At 35.9% G+C, this 23,236-nt stretch overlaps 1 protein-coding gene across 1 annotated transcript in view; it reads left to right on the plus strand.

Annotated features, from left to right (window-relative positions):
- Positions 1–23,236, plus strand: part of OSTM1 (osteoclastogenesis associated transmembrane protein 1) — a 41,624-nt gene that overhangs the window by 16,247 nt on the left and 2,141 nt on the right. Inside the window, exons 3-5 of the mRNA XM_082634405.1 lie at positions 9,728–9,825; positions 14,155–14,322; positions 16,589–16,754. Of these exons, the coding sequence (XP_082490531.1) occupies positions 9,728–9,825; positions 14,155–14,322; positions 16,589–16,754 (432 nt within the window). The remainder of the gene's footprint in view (positions 1–9,727; positions 9,826–14,154; positions 14,323–16,588; positions 16,755–23,236) is intronic.

A 23,236-nucleotide genomic window follows, 5' to 3' on the forward strand; every position in this document is an offset into this window, starting at 1 on the left:
AGTGAATTAAAAATCTGTGTACCTGTAAGTCATTAAGGAACTTAACTTTTTAAGGACTTTGTCTTTTTGTTTAGTTCATATGAAGAAAAACTGTAAATGGGAAAAAGACTCCCTTCTAAGTTTCTTTCCCTTTGTAGTATACCATGGATATTGAATATTAACTCTTTTAATTTTGTCTCTATTAATTCAAATTTTCTGGTAATTTGAACAGAGGCTTGGCTGACAGCTAACTTTTTTTTTAAAAGCAAATCTTTACTTTTTTGGAGTAAAACTTTTTAGTATAAATATGATTGAACAGAGTTTGCTTAACTTATATGGAAGAGCTGTTTTTAAGTATTCTTAAGCCCTTCAGAAAAATCCACTGATATAGGAAAAAATATGTTAATTGCAAATAATTTAAAATCAGTTAATTAGAATAAGTGGGGTATGTGTTGGGATTCACTTCTTTCGACTGATGTTACTTAATTTACATACTTGAGAGGTAAAGCATCTTTTCTTTAAAAGAATGAATTTACTAATTTAAAATAGGTTTCTTCTCTGGCTATTTAAAAAAAAAGGAAGGAAAACATTTTGCTGCATATTTACTCAGTATGGTAGATATAAAACTCTTTAGAATAAATTCTTAGGGTACTTTTGTTTTTCTGTGAGGCATCCTATCTTGAAAATATTCCTTGATTGAACTTCTTCTGAAGAAAAAATGAAATGTTTACTTCCTAATTAAAATTAATTTGGCCAAAATATATGACCAAGCAAGGTGTAGAGAAATATGACATCTTTTGGAGAATTAGATAGCTGAGTGGGCAAGAAAGACAGGAAGACTTAGTTTTCATTCTGCTTACATTTGTACCCTTTGGATTGTATACCATAGCATTTAATACCTATTCAAAAATACATAAAAATTTTTAAAACTTGACGGACTGTCCAAATCTGCCATGATTATTCATATGTTAGATGTAATCAGAGAGATTGGCTATTTTCTTTTTCCAGATTATGCATTTTAAAAAGTTATCTTCCATTCATTGTTTCACATTTTAAAATTTATCATAACTTATATTCTGTATTTTATATGGAAATAAAATAGTTTTATAAATTTGTGCTCCTCAGCTGTTTTCCCTTGGGTATTCATTCTAAAGTAATCATCTAGGACTTCCCTGGTGGTCCAGTGGTTAAGACTTTGCCTTCCAATGCAGGGGATGTGGATTCGATCCCTGGTTGAGGAGCTAAGATTCCACATGCCCTGAAGCCAAAAAACCAAAACATAAAACAGAAACAATATTGTAACAAATTCAATAAAGACTTAAAAAAAAATGGTCCACATCAAAAAAAATCTTTAAAAAAATAATAAAATGAAATAAAATAATCACCTTACCTAGAAATGAATAATCTTTACCAAATTACCTGGAAACACTTCTAATTATGTTCTCTGCAAATCTCTGTAATAAAGATAACATGAACATTTTCTGAAAATTTTTAAAAATTGTTCAAAAAACTTTGCAATTTTTACCAAAATTTAATAAAGCATTCCTACTTGAGCAACATAGTCTGTTACAAAGCAGTGAGAAAAGAAATTTGAAGGAAGGAGAAAATAAGCTAAAGAAGGTGAATAGCAAGTCAGCAATTAAATTAAATAATATTTCTCAATGTCATAGCCCTTGGTTCATTTGAACTTCACAATAAGCCAAGCCCTGTGAGGTAGAATGGGGGCTCAGAAAGTGTAAACGAACTGCAGATCAAGAGCCTAGAACTAAAATCGGAGGGCTTTAAGATTGTTCATCTGAATAGACAGTGTTCGTGAGTTAAGGCCTAATTTTGTTTTTAAAGTGCTATTTGACAAATTCATTGCACAGTCTCCATTTTAAGAAATATTAGCCCTACACTTTAGCCCTACAAAGTTTAATATCTATGCTGTATACATGTTTGATATCATGGAAAACCTAGTCTTTTACTAAAAATATAAATGTAAAATACTCTTTTTTTTTCTAAAGACCTATCAGTACTACATAAAATTAAAACTAGATAATGTGAAAAAAAAGTTTTTAATAGGGTTGCACATTTTCTAATGTTAATGCTCAGCAATGATCAGGAATCAGGCATCAGGTTCTGAGACAATCGCGTCTCTAGCAACCAGATCTATTAAACCACTGATTTCATGGGATCCTCACTCTTTTATTTTCTTGATAAATGATGCTAAAGGCTTCTCTTTTCCTTTTACTTAAAAGATAATCCATTTGTTACCTATCCAATCATTGTTTTTTTTTAATCTTTGGCCTTTAGAAATAGGTAAAAGAATGAATACAAAGGGTATTTACTCTTTTAATAAAATGGAAGAAAGCAATCATATCACACTATAATTTTAAATGAATTTGTGCCTGATCAGAAGTTTGCCTAGGATGTTGTCATTTTGTATTGTAGGAGACGAAAATGTGCCATCCCAAAATATGCCTCTTTGGCATAAGGATTATTTTGAGCTGATTATTTTGAGAAACCGCAGACACAGGAGAAGCTCTGAAAACAGAGTAGAAATAACCATTTTGTATGAGAAATTTATATTTATTAAGGAATCTCCACTTGTAAGGGTGTCTCCCTCTCTGTACCAGGAAGAAAAGGATGACTTTAAACCACTAGAGAATCTTGTAAATGGAGAAGGCAGGGACATAATCTGCATAACCTTATGCTTGTTTACCTCACTTTTCCTGGTCATTTCCTGATAACTGACCTCCCCCACACCCATCTTTCTTTGCTTTTACCTGAAGATGATATTCAATTCTGACTTCTAAGCCACCCCTTTGAGTTACTTAATTTCCCTTTGTATCTTCTGTGTATATGCGAGATATACAAGTTAACAAACTTCTGTTTGTTTTTCTCCTATTGATCTGTCTTTTGTTACAGGGGACCCAGCTGAGAACTTACAAGGGTAGAGGGAAAATTATGTTTCCTCCCCTACCGTATATACATGAAAACACAATATAAATATTCCCCCCCAAATCTAGATTATTTGCTTTTTTATTTAAACATAAAAAAAGACTGGTCGTGCTTGCTTCGGCAGCACATATGCTAAAATTGGAATAATACAGAGAAGATTAGCATGGCCCCTGTGCAAGGATGACATGCAAAGTCATGAAGCGTTCCATATTTTTAGCAATTATACTCCAAGAAAGATGTTAAAAAAATAAAAAATAAAAAAAATAGACACAGAAAAAAAAAGACTGGTCAGTTTTCTCAGAACTTATGTAAAACTGTTAAATACAATCTATGAACCCTTTTGTCTCAGTTAACTTTTTGTGGTGATCTAGTTATTAAATTTGCAAATACAGAGCTGATAAGTGATGCCAGCAATAGAACTCTTTAATGGTAAATAATCTGGAGTCTATTCAGTCTGGCACCTAAAAGATAAAATAGGAAGGAAAAAAATTACAAAGGAAGAACAAAAACTACTGAGGTGTTTTTAAAATTTGTTTTTAATTGAGAGTTAAACCAATATGTGATCCATTTTATAAGAATATATATTTTGATATAAAATGACTATTCCTTTTTCATCCTTTGTGCTAGAAAATGCAAAACTATAATTATATAAAAATCTTTTAAAGTTAATTTAAGGGGCTATTAAAATTTTTTTAAATAATATTATTAAAAATATAAACATGTAAAACTATAAAAGCTAAAATATTGTTTAAAAGAATACTTTTAAAAGTAATACATTGCCCAAAAAAGTCACCTTTCTACTTGATCTAGCTGTGGGTTGGCACCTAGTCTTTGCCATTATTACTTGATGAAAGGAAGGCTAGACACTCAGTGAAAGAGAGTGCCATCCTAATACAACATTGTTAATCAAGTATACTCCAATATAAAAAAAAAGAGAGAGTGCCATCCGTTACCACTACCATCTATTTTATCTTTAGAATTTCTGTGTCTTTGAATGATATTAGTCTTCATTAGAAATGAGTTTTTGGAAACTGATAGAAACTCAAAAGGAGTGTACACGACTCTTCCAATTCATATTACAGATAACATGGAAATTAATTCTTGTAGAGAGTGACTGTTAAGAAGTAAAGAACATATATCAAGGATTTCTCCTCTTCACAATTTTAAAGCTGTTATCAGAAGTGTATTGTTAATGCATATATGTGGAACCTAGAAAAATGGTACAGATGAACGGGTTTACAGGGCAGAAATAGAGACACAGATGCAGAGAACAAATGTATGGACACCATGGGGGGGGAAGTGGCGGGGCGGGTGGTGGTGGTGTGATCAATTGGGAGATTGGGATTGACATATATACACTAATATGTATAAAATGGATAACTAATAAGAACCTGCTGTGTAAAAAACTAAATTTAAAAAAGTCTATGTGTTTGAAAAAAAAAAGTTAAAAAAAAGTGTATTGTTGACATAGGGATAGCCTGGTTATTGAGATGCTTCTTGATTATCTTATGCATATGACAGGTGAATAATCAGTAGAGTGACCAGATATGATGAGACCATGAATTGCTTTATGGTAAAGTGTTTTGGTACTTTGTTTTTGATTTTTTTCTTTTTTCAACTTAATTGAGATATAATTGACATATAACATTGTTTAAGTTTAAGGTGTACAGTGTGTTGATTTGATACACTTATATATTGCAGAATGATTACCACCTTAGTGTTAGGTAACACCTCCGTCATGTCACATAATTACCATTTTGTCTGTGTGTGTGTGGTGAGATCATTTAAGATTTATTCTCTTAGCAACTTTCAAGTATAGAATACAGTATTGCTAACTAAAATCACCATACTGTACATTTGATCCCCAGAACTTATCTTACAGCTGGAGATTTGTGCCCTTTGACCAACATCTCCCCATTTTTCCCACCCCCCAGCCTTTGTCAATCACCATTCTGCTCTCTGTTTCTAGGAGTTCAGCTCATAGTTGACTAGGAATTTATTTCCTAGTCCAGGAATTTATTTCTGGACTCTCCATTCTGTTTGATTGGTCTCCTTTCCTCTGATAGGAGAAAATCTTTCCTAGTTGATGAAACTCCTGGAGAAGGGATTTATGACCACTGATTTTCTTTTGGAAGCTCTGTCTTCAAGCAGATAAGGGGAATTCACAGAAAGCTTCTCTTTGCCTTGGCTATTTTCCAAGTGCCGTCAGCTCAGAATAATCCTTATGGCAAATATTCTGCCACCCTTCACTTTTTATGTCTTGATTTTTAAAAAATCAATAATAAAACTTGATAGTTGAGCAGAAGATCAATTAATCAGAACCCATCTTTCCCATATTTTATCTAAATGGTAGCATACTAAGCATTGGACTCACTTATTTATATCTTGTAACTTAAAATGTCCTAGTTTTCATACTTATTAAACTTAATTATGTTGTTTAAGGACAAAGTTCCCATAATTTAATACTATGTTTTCTGAAGCTTGCCCTATTTTTCAGAAATTGATAATTGTCTCTGTTGTTCTCTATAGAACTAGTTTTGAAAAACAGCAGAGATCCTTATACAAACTCCTAATAGATGCCAAATACTTTATCTAAAGATGCATACATAATTCCTGTTATGATATTTAGTGGGTTTCTATGTAAGGTCTTAACTTGAATCCTTAACACCTTTAAGAATGCCTCTTGAGCTGATGCTTGAGCCCTCACTGAGAAAGAAGCTATGCTAATCTGTCCTTGATGAGGCTGCATTGATTATCTGAGATGAGGAAAATTCATAATGACCACTTCACTTAGTGCTTATAGGAAGCTTTATTACTACTAATATTTCTTAACTTACTAATTTCTAAAATATATAGCTTCTCACTGCTTATAACCTTATGCTCCCAATTCCTACAAAAGGATAAAAGAGGAATTTTACTGGAGTTCCTTTGTTTTAAATCAGAAAGTCAGGGCTTTTTAATAATGAAGACATTTTAAATCTCATTTTATAAGTGAACTCCTTTGTGCTTTATAATATCACTGTCTAATGATCATTGAAAAAATTTTGATGGTACTGCATTAACACAGTAATAAGATGGCCAGTCTATATTAGCTTTTAGTTTAATTTTCAAATTATTTCAAGTGAAGAGGAATGACTGTTAGTAAAATAAAAGAGATTAAGTTCTTTGGCGTTCAGAGAAGCTTCCTTTTATAAATTACTTTTTTATTTATTTTTCATTCTATAAATTACTTTTTTATAAAGAAATTATTTCAGTTACATACTTTGTATAGAAGTATGAATCACTCATATTCATGCTTTATACTGCTTTTGTAAGACAATACAGGGACACACACACACCCATATTGTGCATGTCAGTTGCCATGACGTGGCTCATTATACACAGATGTAGAGTTGTTGTGGATGAAATTGTATTCCCTCTACTTCCCTCCAAAATGTCAACTACAAAAACTGAAAACTTCAATCTCGTTAGCACAATATAATAATATTATGCATATTTGTAACTGTTTGTTTTTATTTATATATACTCTACCTCATGTAAAAAGATTCAAGGCTACTTTGTGATGATGTTAAACCAGGATTAAGAGAGACATGTTATTTTTCTTTTTAAGAATTTAGTGTGTGAACTTTTTGAAAGCCAACAGAGTAACATTTTTAAATAGTAAAGGAAAATGGTATAATTAAGATAATACTTAATCAAGAGCCTGGAAAGTATATTTTGTATTTCAATGCCTTACTAACTTGATGTATGATCCTCAGTATATCACTTTATTTCTCTAGCTGTTTCCTAATTTGTGAAGTGATCCCTCAGATTTTTAAATGATAAGGTGAACAGTCAGAACAGGACTTACATGCTGGAGAAGATAAAGCTGCAGAGAATGTAGAGTGTGTGAGTTCAGAGAGGGAAAGACTCTTGGAATAGGTTCATCAGCAGGGCCCCAGGTATGCCGGGTGCAGGCCAAGTCCTACACTAGGGGCCCATGTAAGGGGGTGAGTGGGGCTGGATTCCAGCTCAGCTTCTGGAGGTAGGAGCACTTTTTTGTAAATAATCTACCGGGAGGGAATGTCTTTTTCCAGTTTACACAAAGGAGTCTTTATGTGCTAGTTGCTGCCCTGTTTACCAGTTTTAGGCTTCATCTCAGTTGCCAGCACTTATCAGTTGGTAGCGACTGCCTGAATCCCTGCATGGTGTAAGAAATCTATGGGTGGTGGAGGGAGGAGCAGTGGCATGTACTTATTGATTCCCAGTATTGAACTTTAATTGTTTAGAGTGTAGATATTTTATATTTGCAGTGTTTGAAAGTGCAGGCTCAGGAATCAGACTGAGTAGAAATTCCAGGTTTTTACTTACCAGGTTTATGACCTTGGGTAACTTCTTAATTCCTCTCTGCCTTTGTTCCTTATTTAGAAAAGGGAGATGATAGTTCTTGCCTCATAGGATTGTTGTAAGAATTGAATAAATGTGTTTAAAGTACAAGCATGGTGCTTGGAACATGGCAACTACTCAGTTAACATTAGCTTTCATTGTAGTGATTGTTGTTCATAATAGTGCATGCATCGTATAGTGTGTCATATCCTACTGTCTACTCTAAGGGAGGGAAAAAATCTTTTTCCTCTATCCATTTTAGGTTCTCTGGCTGGAACTCTCTAATTAGACTGGCCAAAGACGGAGTAACAAGAGAAAACAAACAGAAGTTTATTAACAAGTGCATTGCACATGTACACACGGGAGCACCCAGTGATGAGTAACCCAAATGGATGGTTAGAATTTGGGTTTATATACCATCTTAGGATAATCAGAGGAGAAAGGGCTTTGGTCTTCTGGATGAAGGAGGCAAGTTATGGGAAAGTGACCAGGAAAAGTACGGTTTAGTAAGGTTTGTTATATAGATTTAAGTTAGAACCATCTCCATTGGTAAGAGTTAGTTGTTAAGAGTCCTCCCTTTTCTTTTTCTTGAGAGAGAGAGACATCTTTACAAATGGAAATTTCCTTTACAAGTGTAAATTTTATCTACAAAATAAAAACTTGTGCCCTGTTTTTAGAGTTTTTCCTGAATCTGTTCGTTCTTAAAGGCCTTTATTTTTTTAAATTTATTTATTTTTGGCTGCATTGGGTCTTCGTTGCTGTGCGCAGGCTTTCTCTAGTTGCGGCGCGCAGGGGCTACTCTTCTTTGCGGTGCGCGGGCTTCTCCCTGCAGTGGCTTCTCTTGTAGTGGAGAATGGGCTCTAGGCGCGCAGGCTTCAGTAGTTGTGGCACGCGGGCTCAGTAGTTGTGGCTAATGGGCTCTAAAGCGCAGACTCATTAGCTGTGGCACACGGGCTTAGTTGCTCTGCAGCATGTGGGATCTTTCCCAACCAGGGCTCGAACCCACGTCCCCTGCATTGGCAGGCAGATTCTTAACCACTGTGCCACCAGGGAAGTCCTTAAAGGCCTTTAGCTCAGAATAATCCATATGCCAAAGAGGCATATTTTGAGTTGGCGTATTCTGGTACTCTTCACTACCTATTCAATGTATCTCTTATCCATTGATTTCTTTCTGTTTGCATTGCCATCTTTCTCCTGGATAATTGCAACAGCCTTCTATCCTGTCTCTCCCCTCCCAGTTGAAAGATCATAACAGATGGCCCTGAGTGTGTATAATATACAGCTCTCAGTTAAATTTAAGAAGAACAAGAGTATGGTTGAGTACTAGAGAATAGAAAGTATTTGAACATCCCTTGTGGAGTAATTGGTAGGGCATCTACAAGGATTGTTTTGTGGCCCTGAAACTAGTTTGAATTGAGTCCCCTCATTATAACTTTAGAATTTTCTATAATAGTGTTCTACAACCACAATTGGGAGTAGAGAAAGTTAATGAAGGTTTTAAATATTTGTGAGTATGTGGAATGTAAAAAGGGCAAGGATTCTAGGAAAGTGAGATTGAAACGGTTGACCATGAGTTCCAGGATATGATGCCAGGCACTTGAACCTAGATCCCAGAGGGTAAGCTGAGAGCACAGGGAGAGGTAAAAGCAAACTGAGGATAAAGAATAAGTTCATCCAAGAAGGGAGAATAGATTTAAAAATTGTGCTATGTTCATACATAGAAATAGAAAACAGTTCAAAGGAATGAACTTGAGCTAATGCTAAGTGAGAGTAGCAAGTTGCAGAGGAATATCATTTATGTAAGATTTTTAGAAAGACATAAAACAAGTATATTTATTTCCAGATTTTACTTGAAGTCCCTTTATCAGTATTTTATGCAAAATTCTCACCAGCTTGTTTCTCTGGTCTCCCAACTCACAATAGATTAGAAAGAGCAGATTTTAAAAGATTAACCTCTTAGATGCAATAACTGACCCACTAGTGAAGATGGAAGAGACCCAGAACTACTAAATTTAACACAGAAAACAATCAAACAGCATATGAATTTAGCTAAAATTAATGCAGGATAAATAGACTTATGCCTAAACAGCACTAAGAGTACTCCTATTAAAGTGGCATTTGATAACTGATACTCATGATTAAGACTTTGCACCATCAAAAATCAATTTCAGTTTTACTTGGTATATGGTTTTTACAAAGAGAGAAAAGTATGTGACTTTTAATATTTTCATTAAAATGGTCATGATGTAAAAAAAATCTTTTGGAAACTAAAAGGGGTAAGCTTCATGTATTTGGAAAATTCTCTTAATGTGGAACACTTCATGCTTGTTTGAATAAATGATTACGATAGTGTGAAACAGAAGATAACAGCTTGAGAGATAAATGACTATATATAATTGTTGCTTGAGATATATTAATCTACTTTTTGGTTTCTTGACAGATTGTTTAACGAACAAAAGTGAAGAATTATCAAATAGCACAGTATACTTCCTGAATCTGTTTAATTACACCTTGACCTGCTTTGAGAATAACCTTCAGGTATTTTATATATGACACTTGAAATTAAAATGCTGTCTTGTCCAAGTGAATAATAAATAATTCCAATTTTTATAGCATTAATTGTTGATATTTATCTACATACACAATGTAGAGGTAGACCTGGATTTCTGCTAAATTCTTCTATTACTAGCCCTTAGGCAAATCATCAAAACTTCAGTTTTTTAATTTGTAGGATGGGAATAGTAAGATCTACCCTGCCTACCTTCCAGTATTTTGTAGTCAGGATCCAATGAGTTAATGAGTATGAACATAATAACTGAGGCATGTGATTGTTTAATTAAAACACAGTGTTGTTCTATCAGACAATAATTTTTCTTGACTTTGTTTATGCAATAATGTATTTTGCAATTCAGTTTGATTCTGTCTATAAAAAGCTTATTCTTTGCCTCAATATTTGCTTAAATATATTTTACCTACTTTAAAAGGTGCTGTTTAATAAGGTAACTTTGAGTTTTGAATTATAATATAAAAGGTAGCCTTTAAGAAACCTACCTTATTGGGTTTTGTTTTCTCCACCTCTGACCCTTGAATGTTAGTACTGAAACGTTCCTGGTAGTGGTGAGGGGTGAAATTGGAATTCTGGTAAAATCCTAGTTTTGAAACTTGCTTTTTAACAAGTAGGTAATCCCCACAAATAGATAGAAATATATTTAGGATATAGGTATGTATGACTTTCTCTTTAATAAATGTGATAACATAGAACATGAATTTCCCTGAGTATAATAAAAACTATTAGATGAACATTTCCCAAAATATGTTCTGCAAAATTTTAATAGATAGCCCATAAAAATGGTTTAGTGTTCTTAATAAGGATAAGAAATGCTTTAATACAGGACTGCAGAACTTTAGTGGACTAATGTACATTATATAGAACTTCAAATGGTAACTTTGTATACAGCATTTACCAAGACTATTTGACTAGGAACTCTGGTTTTAGAGACCAAAGACACTAGTTCTGATGAATGTACTTTAGGGAAATAAGCATTTTTCCTGGGATGTTAGTTGCAAATATTTTTTCCTCATTTGTTGTTTGTCTTTTTATCATGCTTCTCTTTTTGATATGAAGAAAATTTTAATTTTTATGTTGTTAGATTTACCAAAATTCATTTAATGGCTTGTGGATTTTGTGTCACACTAGAAGGCCTTTTCCCACATTGAGATTATTTTTTAAATTTCTCCTGTGATTGATTTAGGACTTTCATGGGTTTTTTTGTCCATTTAAGCATCATTTATCTGTTTGAAATTTATTTTGGTGTAAGATGTAAGGCTTAGCACCAACCTTTTTTTCCTCATGGCTTCTTGACTTTCAAAACATGATTTACTAAATAAATCCATGAAATGAATTTTAGAACCAAGTTCAAAATAATCAATCATTTTGATATTTTATTAGAATTGCATTACATTTTAGAGTCATCATTTGGGAAAAATTGACCTGTTATGATATTAAGCTTTCCTATCTAGGAGTACAGTATATATTCACTATTTTTTATTTCAGTAAAATAGAATATAAAATTTACCACATTACAACTTTTAAGTGTACAGTTCAGTGGCATTAAGTACACTCACATTGTTGTACAACTCTACCACCATCCATCTCCAGAATGTTTCATCGTCTCAAACTGAAACTCTGTACACATTAAGTAATAACTCCCCATTTCCTCCTTCTCTAGCCCCTGGCAAGCACCATTATTCTTTATTTTTTAATGTTCTCTAGCACAGTTTTATTTATTTATTTAAATTTCATATAGGTTTATACATTTCTTAAGTTTATTTCAAGGTATTACATAGTGTTTGGTGCCCTTATGAATGATACCTTTTCTTCCCCCACTACAGATTTTAACTGCCTATTTTTAAATGGTGTTTTTTTGGGGGGGAATAATTTTAGACTTACAGAAAAGTTGCAAAGTGAATACAGAGAATTCTTGTATATCCCTGACCTAGTTTCCCCTAATGTTCACCTTATGTTACCAAGGTACATTAGTCAAAAATAAGAAATGAACATTGGTATATAACTATTAACTAAATGCCAGACTTCATTCTGATTTCACCAGTTTTTCTACTAATGTCCTTTTCTGTTTCAGGATTCATTCCAGGATAATGCATTGCATTTAGTAATTGGTTACTCCTTAAAATTTCTATCATATATATAGCTACATTTCCTTTCTATTTCCAGATGCTGTACTTGTGAGTCCTTTTTTCCCTTGAATTTTCTTTAGGCTTGTTGAAGATACATTTATATTTATTGTTCTTTTTGAAAACCCACCTTTGGCTTTATTTATCAGTTTCTGTTTTATTTTTCTTAATGTGTTAAGATATGCTTTTGCATTTATTAATTCCTCCTATATTCTTCTGGTTTTGTCATTTTTCTATTTCCTTAAATTGAATGGTTTTTAAAAATTAATTAACTAATTAGTTAGTTTGTTTGTTTATTATCAGGGGAGAGGTATGAGCTGGAGCTGTAGATCTGAGAGTCATCAGGTACAGATGGTATCAAGCCTGGAGACTTGGATGTGAGTGAGTGTAGATAGAGATGATGAAGAGGCCCCAAGGACTGAGTTCTGGGCAATGCCAATGTTTTATTGTGTGTGTGTGTGTGTGTGTGTGTGTGTGTGTTGTGAAGGTGGAGGGGAACCAGCTAAAGAGATAGGTGGTAGCAGTGAAATTAATGGTATTGGCTGTGGCAGTGCCTTCTGGCTCAGTGATGAGGCAGAGATGTGGGTTTAGGTTCCAGACCAGCTCCACCTTATGTAGTATGTGTTTGCAGGTGGCTTCTCTGGGAACCTAGACTGTCTGGGTGGCTGTCGAGACTGCTTTTTGTGGGTGGTCCCACAGGCAGGGTGAGGCTATTATTCCAGCCCCTCGCATCTCCAGAGGACAGTAGGTGGTTGCAGGGGATAGAGGGTCACAAGAGACTGTGGTTCCGGCTAGTTTCTCTGGGAGTGGTGTGACAGCTGTCATACAACCTTCCTGTGATGAAATGTGCATGTCGTGCCTCTATAATTAACAGTGCTATCAAGGGCCTGGGTTTACTCTTGAGTTCTTGAGTCTCTTCAGAAAAGAAATCAGGAATGGCACATGCTGATGTCATCATTTTCCCAGAATCCTACTTCCTCATTTGCTTTAAACGTTGCAGGGCTTTTGTTGTTTGACTATGCCACCATTTAGTCAGTCAGTCCCTGTATCAGTGGAGATTTTTGTTTGGTTCAGTATTTTACTATCACAAATATGGACAGTCTTTTGCAGGTATTTGTATCTTTATCTGTCTGGTAGATTCCTAGAAGTGAAATTGCAATGCCAAATGATATGTACATTTTAAGTTTTAATATAAATGACTAAATTATACTCCCCCATCAAGGTACTGTGTTCCATTTTTGATCAAACACATTTAGCTGAATGTACAATTGTTCTGTGAAAAACAGGCAATGGGCTATTTCTTGTGGCAGAACTAAAGAGAGTCTGAGTTTATTTGTCAAGTAGATAGTAAGGGTAATGTTGTAGGGGCTACATCAGCTTAATTCCTTTAGTTTTTCCTTTTCTCTTTCATTCTGGTAGTTAATATTATTTCTCCAGGCTATAAGGTAAAGAATAAAGGGAATAGAAAACAAAAGTGTGAATTGACTGTTTAGCAAACTTGTTCTTGAAATACAAGTGTCAGTCCCAGAAGTGGAAAAGATTGAGATTCACTAACATAATGTCTTATATCCAGTACCTGAGGTTATATTTTAGGTTATATGATTCATTGGTATTAGTCCCTTTTTGTTGACTTGAAAGGCCTGGATTAAAAGCCTTGGGGTAAGAGGGCTGGGGGAGGGATGTAGTTTGGGTGCCTTTTCCTAACTCATTATAAAGTCTTCTCTGTCTCAATAAGGCAGACTTCAGGGTTCAAGTCATCACAGGCAAGGGTATACTTTATTTATTTGGTGAGTGTAGGATAGATAAGGGCAGATGTATAAATGACAAGATAACTTAGTAAATTTTTGGTATTTAGGTATCAATAATTTGGTATATGAGCTAGTGTTGCCCTCAGTTAACAGTGGCTAGTGCAGTGGTTTTCAAAATTCAGGGGTGACTAGAAAGTACCAAATATTTTGCTGTGTGCTACATACCAGTCTCTATTCCTTGGGACCTGTAATACAGGTAAGGGTATCCCTATTTTATAGATAAAACCAAGGCTCAGAGTGGTTTAGCAACCTGCCCCACATCACAGCTCAGCACTTTAACATACTCTATTATTTCCTCCAGGAGGACAAATAAGTTTAAAAAATGTAATGTTCATTGTGTGTATTATATGTGCCTTTGACATTTTAGGGGAGCACACACAGTCTTCTTCAGTTAAGAAATTACTCGGAAGTATGCAAAAACTGTCGTGACGCATACAAAACTCTGAGTAGTCTGTACAGTGAAATGCAAAAAATGAATGAACTTGAAAATAAGGATGAATCTGGAACACACTTATGCATTGATGTGGAAGATGCAGTAAGTACTTTGCTCCTGATACAGCGCGTGTTTTGCAGTGTTGTTGAATGTGCCTTCAGTATTATTACTGGAATTTGCATATGGTGTCTTCAACCAGAAATAACTAGTTGCTAAGTAGTAAAGTTTTAGAATATCCTGATGTGTCAGACTAAAATGGAAATTAATCAGATACTTCATAAGTAAGTTGATAATTTGGTATATTTGACTTATTTTTATTAAAGTATAGTTGATTTACAATATTATATTAGTTTCAGGTATTCAACATAGTGATTTACTATTTTTATAGATTATACTCCACTTATACATTTTGTTTTTTAAGTTTGATAATGTGTGTCATTTTCAGAGGTGTGGGTATAATGTTTTCATTTCAGTTTCTTGTGCACTTGTTGCTAATTCAAGAAGTCTCTAGGTTTTGCTACAATATGTTTCTGAAGCCATTCCTCAGTTACTTCCTATCCCATTGCTTTATTTCTTTATATCTATTACCACCTGAGAAGTTTTGTTTACTTATTTGTAGTCTTTCTCCCCTTACTAATATATAAGCCATATGAGGACAAGGACGTCATTGTCCATTTTTGTTCACTGTTCAGTATCTAGAACAACGCCTAGCAAATAGTGGGCCCTTAGTAACATGTATTGATTGAATGAATAGTCCACAAAAACTCTTTTTCCTCCGTTGAATAGCCTGCCTTTACATGGGGCACCACTAGATGGCAATCATGCCTTTTTATGGGAATACGATGCCTGACTATTGAGGCATTAGAGGAAACTGAAAATTTATTGTTAAAAAGCAGAGAACTTGTGGTCAAAATTGGTAAACTTAATGTTTGAGAATGATGAGTGTGAATTATAGCAGCTCAGAGTGAACATAGTGGATCTGTAATATTCAGAATGGTAAAAAGCACTTAAGCTGGATACACCATGGAGATTTTTGTTTGTTACTGCCCTGTTACTAATGTTTAGAGTAGTACCTGGCTTCTAGTAGGTTCCCAATAAATAATAAACATCTTTTTAAAGAATAATAGTCTCTTTCTTTTTTTTTTAATAAAGAAGAAAAATGAATATTGGTTCTATGACACAAGTTGGATTACACAGGAAATCAACATGACCAACCTATTTTAGAACATCCATCTTGCAATAAGCAAAAATTACAACAGATGTATAGTGCACCATTTGTAAACCATATCTCAATTAAACAAAATCCAGGAAAGAACAGTTTTAAACGCTAAATTTGGTAGTTTCCTTATATCATTTAGCCTGTTTGACAGAAATCATAAGCTCAATGAAAGTGAGGTACTGCGGCCCCTAAGTGTATCTAGGGGCTAAATAAGATATTAATATTGTTTGATAAAGTTTCCATGACTCATTAGATATTATGTACTTAAAAAATTATTTGCTGTATGAATCTTTCATAATATCTTAGATAAGTTATTAAGCATTTCATAGATATCATCTCTTGAAGAGAAGCCCTATAAAGTTGATATTTTTATCTCCATTCTAAAAATATTGCAATAAGCTCAGTGAGATTACATAGGTAACATATGAAAGAAAATACTTTGTTTGTTTGTTTGTTTGTTTTGCGGTACGTGGGCCTCTCACTGTTGTGGCCTCTCCCGTTGCGGAGCATAGGCTCCGGACGCGCAGGCTCAGCGGCCATGGCTCACGGGCCCAGCCGCTCCACGGTATGTGGGATCCTCCCTGACCGGGGCGCGAACCCATGTCCCCTGCATCGGCAGGCGGACTCTCAACCACTGCGCCACCAGGGAAGCCCTGTTTGTTTGTTTTGTGAGACTTCCCCTCCCCCCCAGTTTTACTGAGGTGTACTTGACAAATAAAATTATAATATGTTTAAAGTGTACAGTGTGATGATTTGATATAAATACATATTGCAAAAGGATTCCCACAGTCTAATTATTGACATTCATCACCTCACATAGTTATCCTTTTAAATCTTTTTTAATGAATGAAGCACAGTATATTTCTATTGATACAAGTTCTGTGTTTGAAGTCTGTGAAAAGCTGACATTCTTTAGACAGTATTATGAATTTACAATATGAAATTTCTGTATGGATATAAATTTATACAATGACTAATCATGAACCAGCTTATTTTCCTGACAGAAGAAACTGTCCTCAACTATTAATAGATTTTTTAGGGATGTGTATTTAGTCTAAATTTGGGGTTCTTGTTATTGACAAAATAATTTTATGAAGTTGAAGACAAATTAAATATAAAATAGAGTAACATTATTTGTTATTGTTTCAGATGAATATTACTCGAAAACTTTGGAGTCGAACTTTCAACTGTTCAGTCCCTTGCAGTGACACAGTGCCTGTAATTGCTGTTTCTGTGTTCATTCTCTTTCTACCTGTTGTCTTCTACCTTAGTAGTTTTCTTCACTCAGAGCAAAAGAAACGCAAACTCATTCTACGTAAGTTTCTTTTTATTGTTGTTTATTTACTTAGACTAAAAACCTGTATTTAAAAAAATCTAAGCCTGTTTTAGAAATAATATATACTCTGAGAACTCAAACTATATTAGCCTAAAACAGCTCTCTTCTTCAAATTTTACAACTGTGCTCACTAACAGAAGAGATGTGTAAGTTAAGTGACTTTATAATCAAACTTTAACATACAGTATCTTTCAGAAGCTTTAATTGAGAAAGCTAGATTCCCTGGAATAAGGTTTACAACAACAAAGGAATAGCGACAAAGGCTTTGCAGACCTGAAATGACCATAATAGGGAGATAAATAGTAGAGAGCTCTTAGGCCCATTGGCAGAACCACCCATGACAGAACCACCAATCAAGTAGCAGGCAGGGAGAAACTGTAGCTTATACACAGACAATTTGCTTATGAACAAATTGGAATTGTAGTTGCAAGAAAGTTACTTGACATATAGCATGTGCTCAGTATGTGGTCATTCCTTTCCTTTCTCCCCATCAAATAGGGCAGAGCAGAAAAAAACAATAACTGGAAGGTCCCAACTAGCCAAAGAAAAGTGACCTCCAAATCTCATAGGTTTCTTGTTTATTATCAGAATGAAAGTATGGGCTTATCCCTTAGTAATTTTAGTTTTTTTATAAAAGAATGTTTTCTGGAGAAAAAAAGTCAGGCTTTTTTTCTCTCAAATATTATTCCTAGTCTAAGAACCTATGATATAAAAATTCTTTCCCCTGTAAACTTCTTTCTGGCATTTCTTCATAATTTATCTAACTTCACTTCTAATATATCTAACTTAAAAAAAAAACAGATTGCTTGTAGATCAGTTTACATTGAATTTGTAATGTCACCTCAAAAAGCTAGCTACTAGAGGAGAGAATCTTTATCATGGGTGTATTTAGTAAAGTATTTTGAAGATTGCCAGCATTCTGTAAATATGTAATAACTCGGGCCTAAAAGTGCTTCTTTAGGGTAATAACAAAACATTGCAGGGACCTCACCATTGAGAAAATTTATTTTTCAGGGCTTGGTGTACTTTTAAAGTTTAGCATCTTATTTGCTTTGCAAATCTATTTAACTCTACAGAAGATATATAGTACTTCTTTTTTTTTATATTTTTTTTTATTTTTTTAATTTTTATTTTATATAGGAGTATAGTTGATTTACAACGTTATATTAGCTTCAGGTGTACAGCAAAGTGATTCAGTTATACATATATATGTATCTATTCTTTTTCAGAGTCTTTTCCCATATAGATTATTACACAGTATTGAGCAGAGTTCCCTGTGCTATACAGTAGGTCCTGGTTGGCTACCTACTTTATGTATAGTAGTGTGTGTATGTGTGAATCCCAATCTCCCAATTTATCCCTCCCTCAACCTTTCCCCTTTGGTAAACCGTAAGTTTGTTTTCTAAGTCTGTGAGTCTGTTTCTGTTTTGTAAATAAGTTCATTTGTATCAATTTTTTTAGAATCCCTATATAAGTGATATCATATATTTGTCTTTCTCTGTCTGAATTCCTTCACTTAGTATGATAATCTCCAGGTCCATCCATGTTGCTACAAATTGCATTATTTCATTCTTTTTAATGGCTAATATTCCATTGTATATATGTACCACATCTTTATCCATTCATCTGTCAGTGGACATTTAGGTTGTTTCCACGTCTTGGCTGCCACTCCCTTCTGGCTTGTAGAGTTTCTGCTGAGAGATCAGCTGTTATCCTGATGGGGATTCCCTTGTGTGTTATTTGTTGTTTTTGCCTTGCTGCTTTTAATATGATTTCTTTATGTTTAATTTTTGACAGTTTGATTAATATGTGTCTTGGCGTATTTCTCCTTGGATTTATTCTGTATGGGACTCTCTGTACCTCCTGGACTTGATTAACTATTTCCATTCCCATATTAGGGAAGTTTTCAACTATAATCTCTTCAAATATTTTCTCAGTCCCTTTCTTTTTCTCTTCTTCTTCTGGAACCCCTATAATTCGAATGTTGGTGCGTTTAATGTTGTCCCAGAGGTCTCTGAGCCTGTCCTCTGTTCTTTTCATTCTCTTTTCTTTATTTTGCTCTGCAGCAGTTATTTCCACTCTTTTATCTTCCACCTCACTTATCCGTTCTTCTGCCTCAGTTATTCTGCTATTGATCCCATCTAGAGTATTTTTTATTTCATTTATTGTGTTTTTAATCGATGCTTGATTCATCTTTAGTTCTTCTAGGTCCTTGTTAACTGTTTCTTGCATTTTGTCTATTCTATTTCCAAGATTTTGGATCTGGGAAATAGAATCTTGGATCATCTTTACCATCATTATTCTGAATTCTTTTTCAGGTAGACTGCCTATTACCTCTTCATTTGTTAGGTCTGGTGGGTTTTTATCTTGCTCCTTCTCCTGCTGTGTGTTTTTCTGTCTTCTCATTTTGCTTATGTTACTGTGTTTGGGGTCTCCTTTTTGCAGGCTGCAGGTTCGTAGTTCCCGTTGTTTTTGGTGTCTGTCCCCAGTGGCTAAGGTTGGTTCAGTGGGTTGTGTAGGCTTCCTGGTGGAGGGGACTAGTGCCTGTGTTCTGGTGGGTGAGGCTGGATCTTGTCTTTCTGGTGGGCAGGTCCACGTCTGGTGGTGTGTTTTGGGGTGTCTGCGGACTTTTTATGATTTTAGGCCACCTCTCTGCTAATGGGTGGCGTTGTGTTCCTCTCTTGCTAGTTGTTCGGCATAGGGTGTCCAGCACTGTAGCTTGCTGGTCGTTGAATGAAGCTGGGTGCTGGTGTTGAGATGGAGATCTCTGGAAGATTTTCGCCGTTTGATATTATGTGGAGCTGGGAGGTGTCTTGTGGACCAGTGTCCTGAAGTTGGCTCTCCCACCTCAGAGGCACAGCACTGACTCCTGGCTCCTCAATTTGGGATGATGTGTTGTCTATTCATGTATTCCACAGATGCAGGGTACATCAAGTTGATTGTGGAGCTTTAATCCGCTGCTTCTGAGGCTGCTGGGAGAGGTTTCCCTTTCTCTTCTTTGTTCTCACAGCTCCTGGGTCTCAGCTTTGGGTTTGGTCCCGCCTCTGCGTGTAGGTCGCCGGAGGGTGTCTGTTCTTCGCTCAGACAGGACAGGGTTAAAGGAGCAGCCTCTTCGGGGACTCTGGCTCACTCAGGCCGGGCGGGAGGGAGGGGCACGGAGTGCGGGACGAGCCTGCAGCGGCAGAGGTCGGCGTGACGTTGCACCAGCCCGAGGCGCGCCGTGCGTTCTCCCAGGGAAGCCGCCCCTGGATCCCGGGACCCCGGCAGTGGCGGGCTGCACAGGCTCCCGGAAGGGCGGTGTGGACAGTGACCTGCGCTCGCACACAGGCTTCTTGGCGGCGGCGGCGGCAGCAGCCCCAGCGTCCCACGCCCGTCTCTGGGCTCCGCGCTTTCAGCCGCGACTCGCGCCCGTCTGTGGAGCCCCTTTAAGCAGCGCTCTTAATCCCCTCTCCTCGCGCACCAGGAAACCAAGAGGGAAGAAAAGGTCTCTTGCCTCTTCGGCAGCTCCAGAGTTTTCCCGGACTCCCTCCCGGCTAGCTGTGGCACATTAGCCCCCTTCAGGCTGTGTTCACGCCTCCAGCCCCAGTCCTCTCCCTGCGCTCTGACCGAAGCCCGAGCCTCAGCTTCCAGCACCGCCCGCCCCGGCGGGCGAGCAGACAAGCCCCTCGGGCTGGTGAGTGCCGCTCGGCACCGCTCCTCTGTGCGGGAATCTCTCCGCTTTGCCCTACCCAGGTATGTGGGGAGTTTCTTGCCTTTTGGGACGTCTGGGGTCTTCTGCCAGCGTTCAGTAGGTGTTCTGTAGGAGTTGTTCCACGTGTAGCTGTATTTCTGGTGTATCCGTGGGGAGGAAGGTGATCTCCGCGTCTTACTCTTCCGCCATCTTACCCGGAAGTCTATAGTACTTCTGATCAGTGTTTTTGTTTGATTGTTTTCACAATAAAAGTCATTACCATCCATCTGCTTGTATAAGCCACAAATCTTTTTGTCATTTAATTTCTTTTAATATCTTTCAATTTCTTAACTTTTTCTTTTCTTTTCTTTCCCCATTCCCTTATTCCCTCCCCTACCCCTTTTCAATTCATCAGCAAGTACTGCCAGCTCTATTTCCAAAAATATATCTTAACTTATCTTTTCTCTGTCCCCACTGGTAATACCTTAGCCCAGGCCATCACCGTCTCTTACCAGCGCTAAGGCAGAGGTCCCTTAACTGGTATCCCTACTTCTACTTCTTGACCCACTACAATCCATTGTCCGTATAGTGGCTAGAGTAAATTTTTAAACACAAATTTTACCACGTGCTCCTCTCCCATTTGAGACCCTTCCCGTGTACCCATCGCACCTAGAATAAAATACAGACTTATTCCAAGGTCTGCTCTCCAAGCTGCATGTGACCTGGTCCCCATCTGCCTTCCTAAACTCCTGTGTCTACCCCTCTCCTTTCTCATGATGCTGTATGTAGGCAGTCTGGCCTTCTTTCTGCTCCTCTCAAACACCAAGCTCATTCACACTGCCCTCTTTCAGAGGTTCTTGTATTTTTCCCTCCCTGCTTTCCTTGACTGGCTCCTTGTCATCCAGGTCTTAGGTCAAAGGTTACTGACACAAAGAGAACTTTTATGACCCCCCCAACCTAAGAATACACCCTTTTTAAAATTCTTCTGTATCATCTTTCTTTAATAGCATTTAATCACTATTTAGTCTATTTAAATTAACTTTTCCACTTATTTTCTACCTCATTTGTTTGTCTACCCTGACTCAACTGTAAGTTCCATCAGAAAAAGGATTTTGTTTATGTTGCTCACCACTGTATCACCAGCATCTAGAAAGTACCTGGCCCATGGTAGATACTCAAAAATATTTGTTGAATAAAAGAACATTGTACTTAATGTTAGCAACTCCTAGAGTGAGTTCCTTAAAATACTAGTCCTGTGAAATTCCTTTTCATGAGCTTCGTAATGTACCTGAATATAAATTAAGGCTTCTGAGATTACATCCCCCAAACTTGACAGTAGGACCTTTGCATAATACCTATTAATGTTTCATAAAAGCATTGTTTACAAATTAAATGATGAACTTAAGGAAATGCTAGTGTAAGCAAATAGTTCTTGTGCTGATACCTCATGGAAATCTTAACTTACTTTTCTTTATGCTACCATTTTATATGCTTCCATTCATCAAGTCCTATGGTAGGAATTAGGGATTTAAAAAGAAACAAAGCACAATAGATGCCCTCAAAGAACATACCGACCATAATCCAGTCATTACAACAAATGTTGTAGAAGTGCATACAGTGTGGTTGGACCACCGAGGCATAGAAGACAAACTGCATTTGGGGTGTTGGAATTCACCACTAGAAGATCCCTGGAGTAGAATTTTGGAGGATGTAGGGATTTATCAGATAGAGAAATAAGGAAGCAAGGAAGTTGTAGTCATATGTACTCACTGGTATTGCTACCTGGTTAGTTTAATGAATTTGGTAATTAGAAACTAGATTACTTTTAATAGTTTTAAACAACATTAAAAAAAAAAACCTTTTGATTAGTTTGCTTCCCAAATCCACTGAAGGCTTAAGAAGTAGACTTTTATTTTAGGATGTTTTTTAGTTTAAGTTGCTTTTTAAGTTTAGGCTGAAGCAATACACTGGTCCAGGAAGCCATGTTGTCATCTTCTACTTAGAGTTGTCAGGGGAGACCCTGATAGAAACTAGAACAGTGGTTCTCATCCTTGGCCACATATCAGAATTGTCTGCAGAGCTTTCAAAACACAAAAACAAAAATTAAATGTCTGAATCCCATTGCAGACTTTCTAAATCATAACCGCTATTCTAGTGTTGAGAACCTCTGAAGTAGAGAGATTCCTAGTTATCCAATGTAAGATACTTTCACTATGGCATGGTTGTTTTTAGTTTCTGGAACATGAGAAACATTCATGTTTAACTAAAGAACAAAACATATTACCAAGCCAAATAGCCATGATTTTCTTTATTAACTCTAATGACTCAGTCCCTTTAGCATCATGATCAAAACTGATTGTACATATTTTATTAGCTGCCATATATGTCTGTGCACATGTATGTAATATCCAACTCACTTTTCTTTGTAAGCCATTTGAATGTTTTTTTTTTAAACATTACAGAGTTCTTTCACTGAATTCTTTTAAGAGAAATTTAGATTTGGATTTCTGGATTAGACTTTCAAATATATAATTTTATTATTATACTTTACAGCACTTCCATTTTTAAAGTAGAGTACTTTCATTTTTATTACATATTTAAGACTGTATTGTTCAGGATGATATAAATTATGTCTGTTTTATTTGGCACTGCTTCTAACAAAATCATGTGCAGCTTCTAGCAAAGTTATATCTTTTGAGGTTGGTAGAAAAAATAGATTTAGGTTTAATTCTTATAAGATTGAATCTATTCAGATTCAAACATAGAATTAATAGATGAATACTATAGTTTA

The sequence above is a fragment of the Mesoplodon mirus genome (genome assembly GCF_964341445.2).
Source record: "Mesoplodon mirus genome assembly, chromosome: 10".
NCBI classification, from domain to species: Eukaryota; Metazoa; Chordata; class Mammalia; order Artiodactyla; family Ziphiidae; genus Mesoplodon; species Mesoplodon mirus.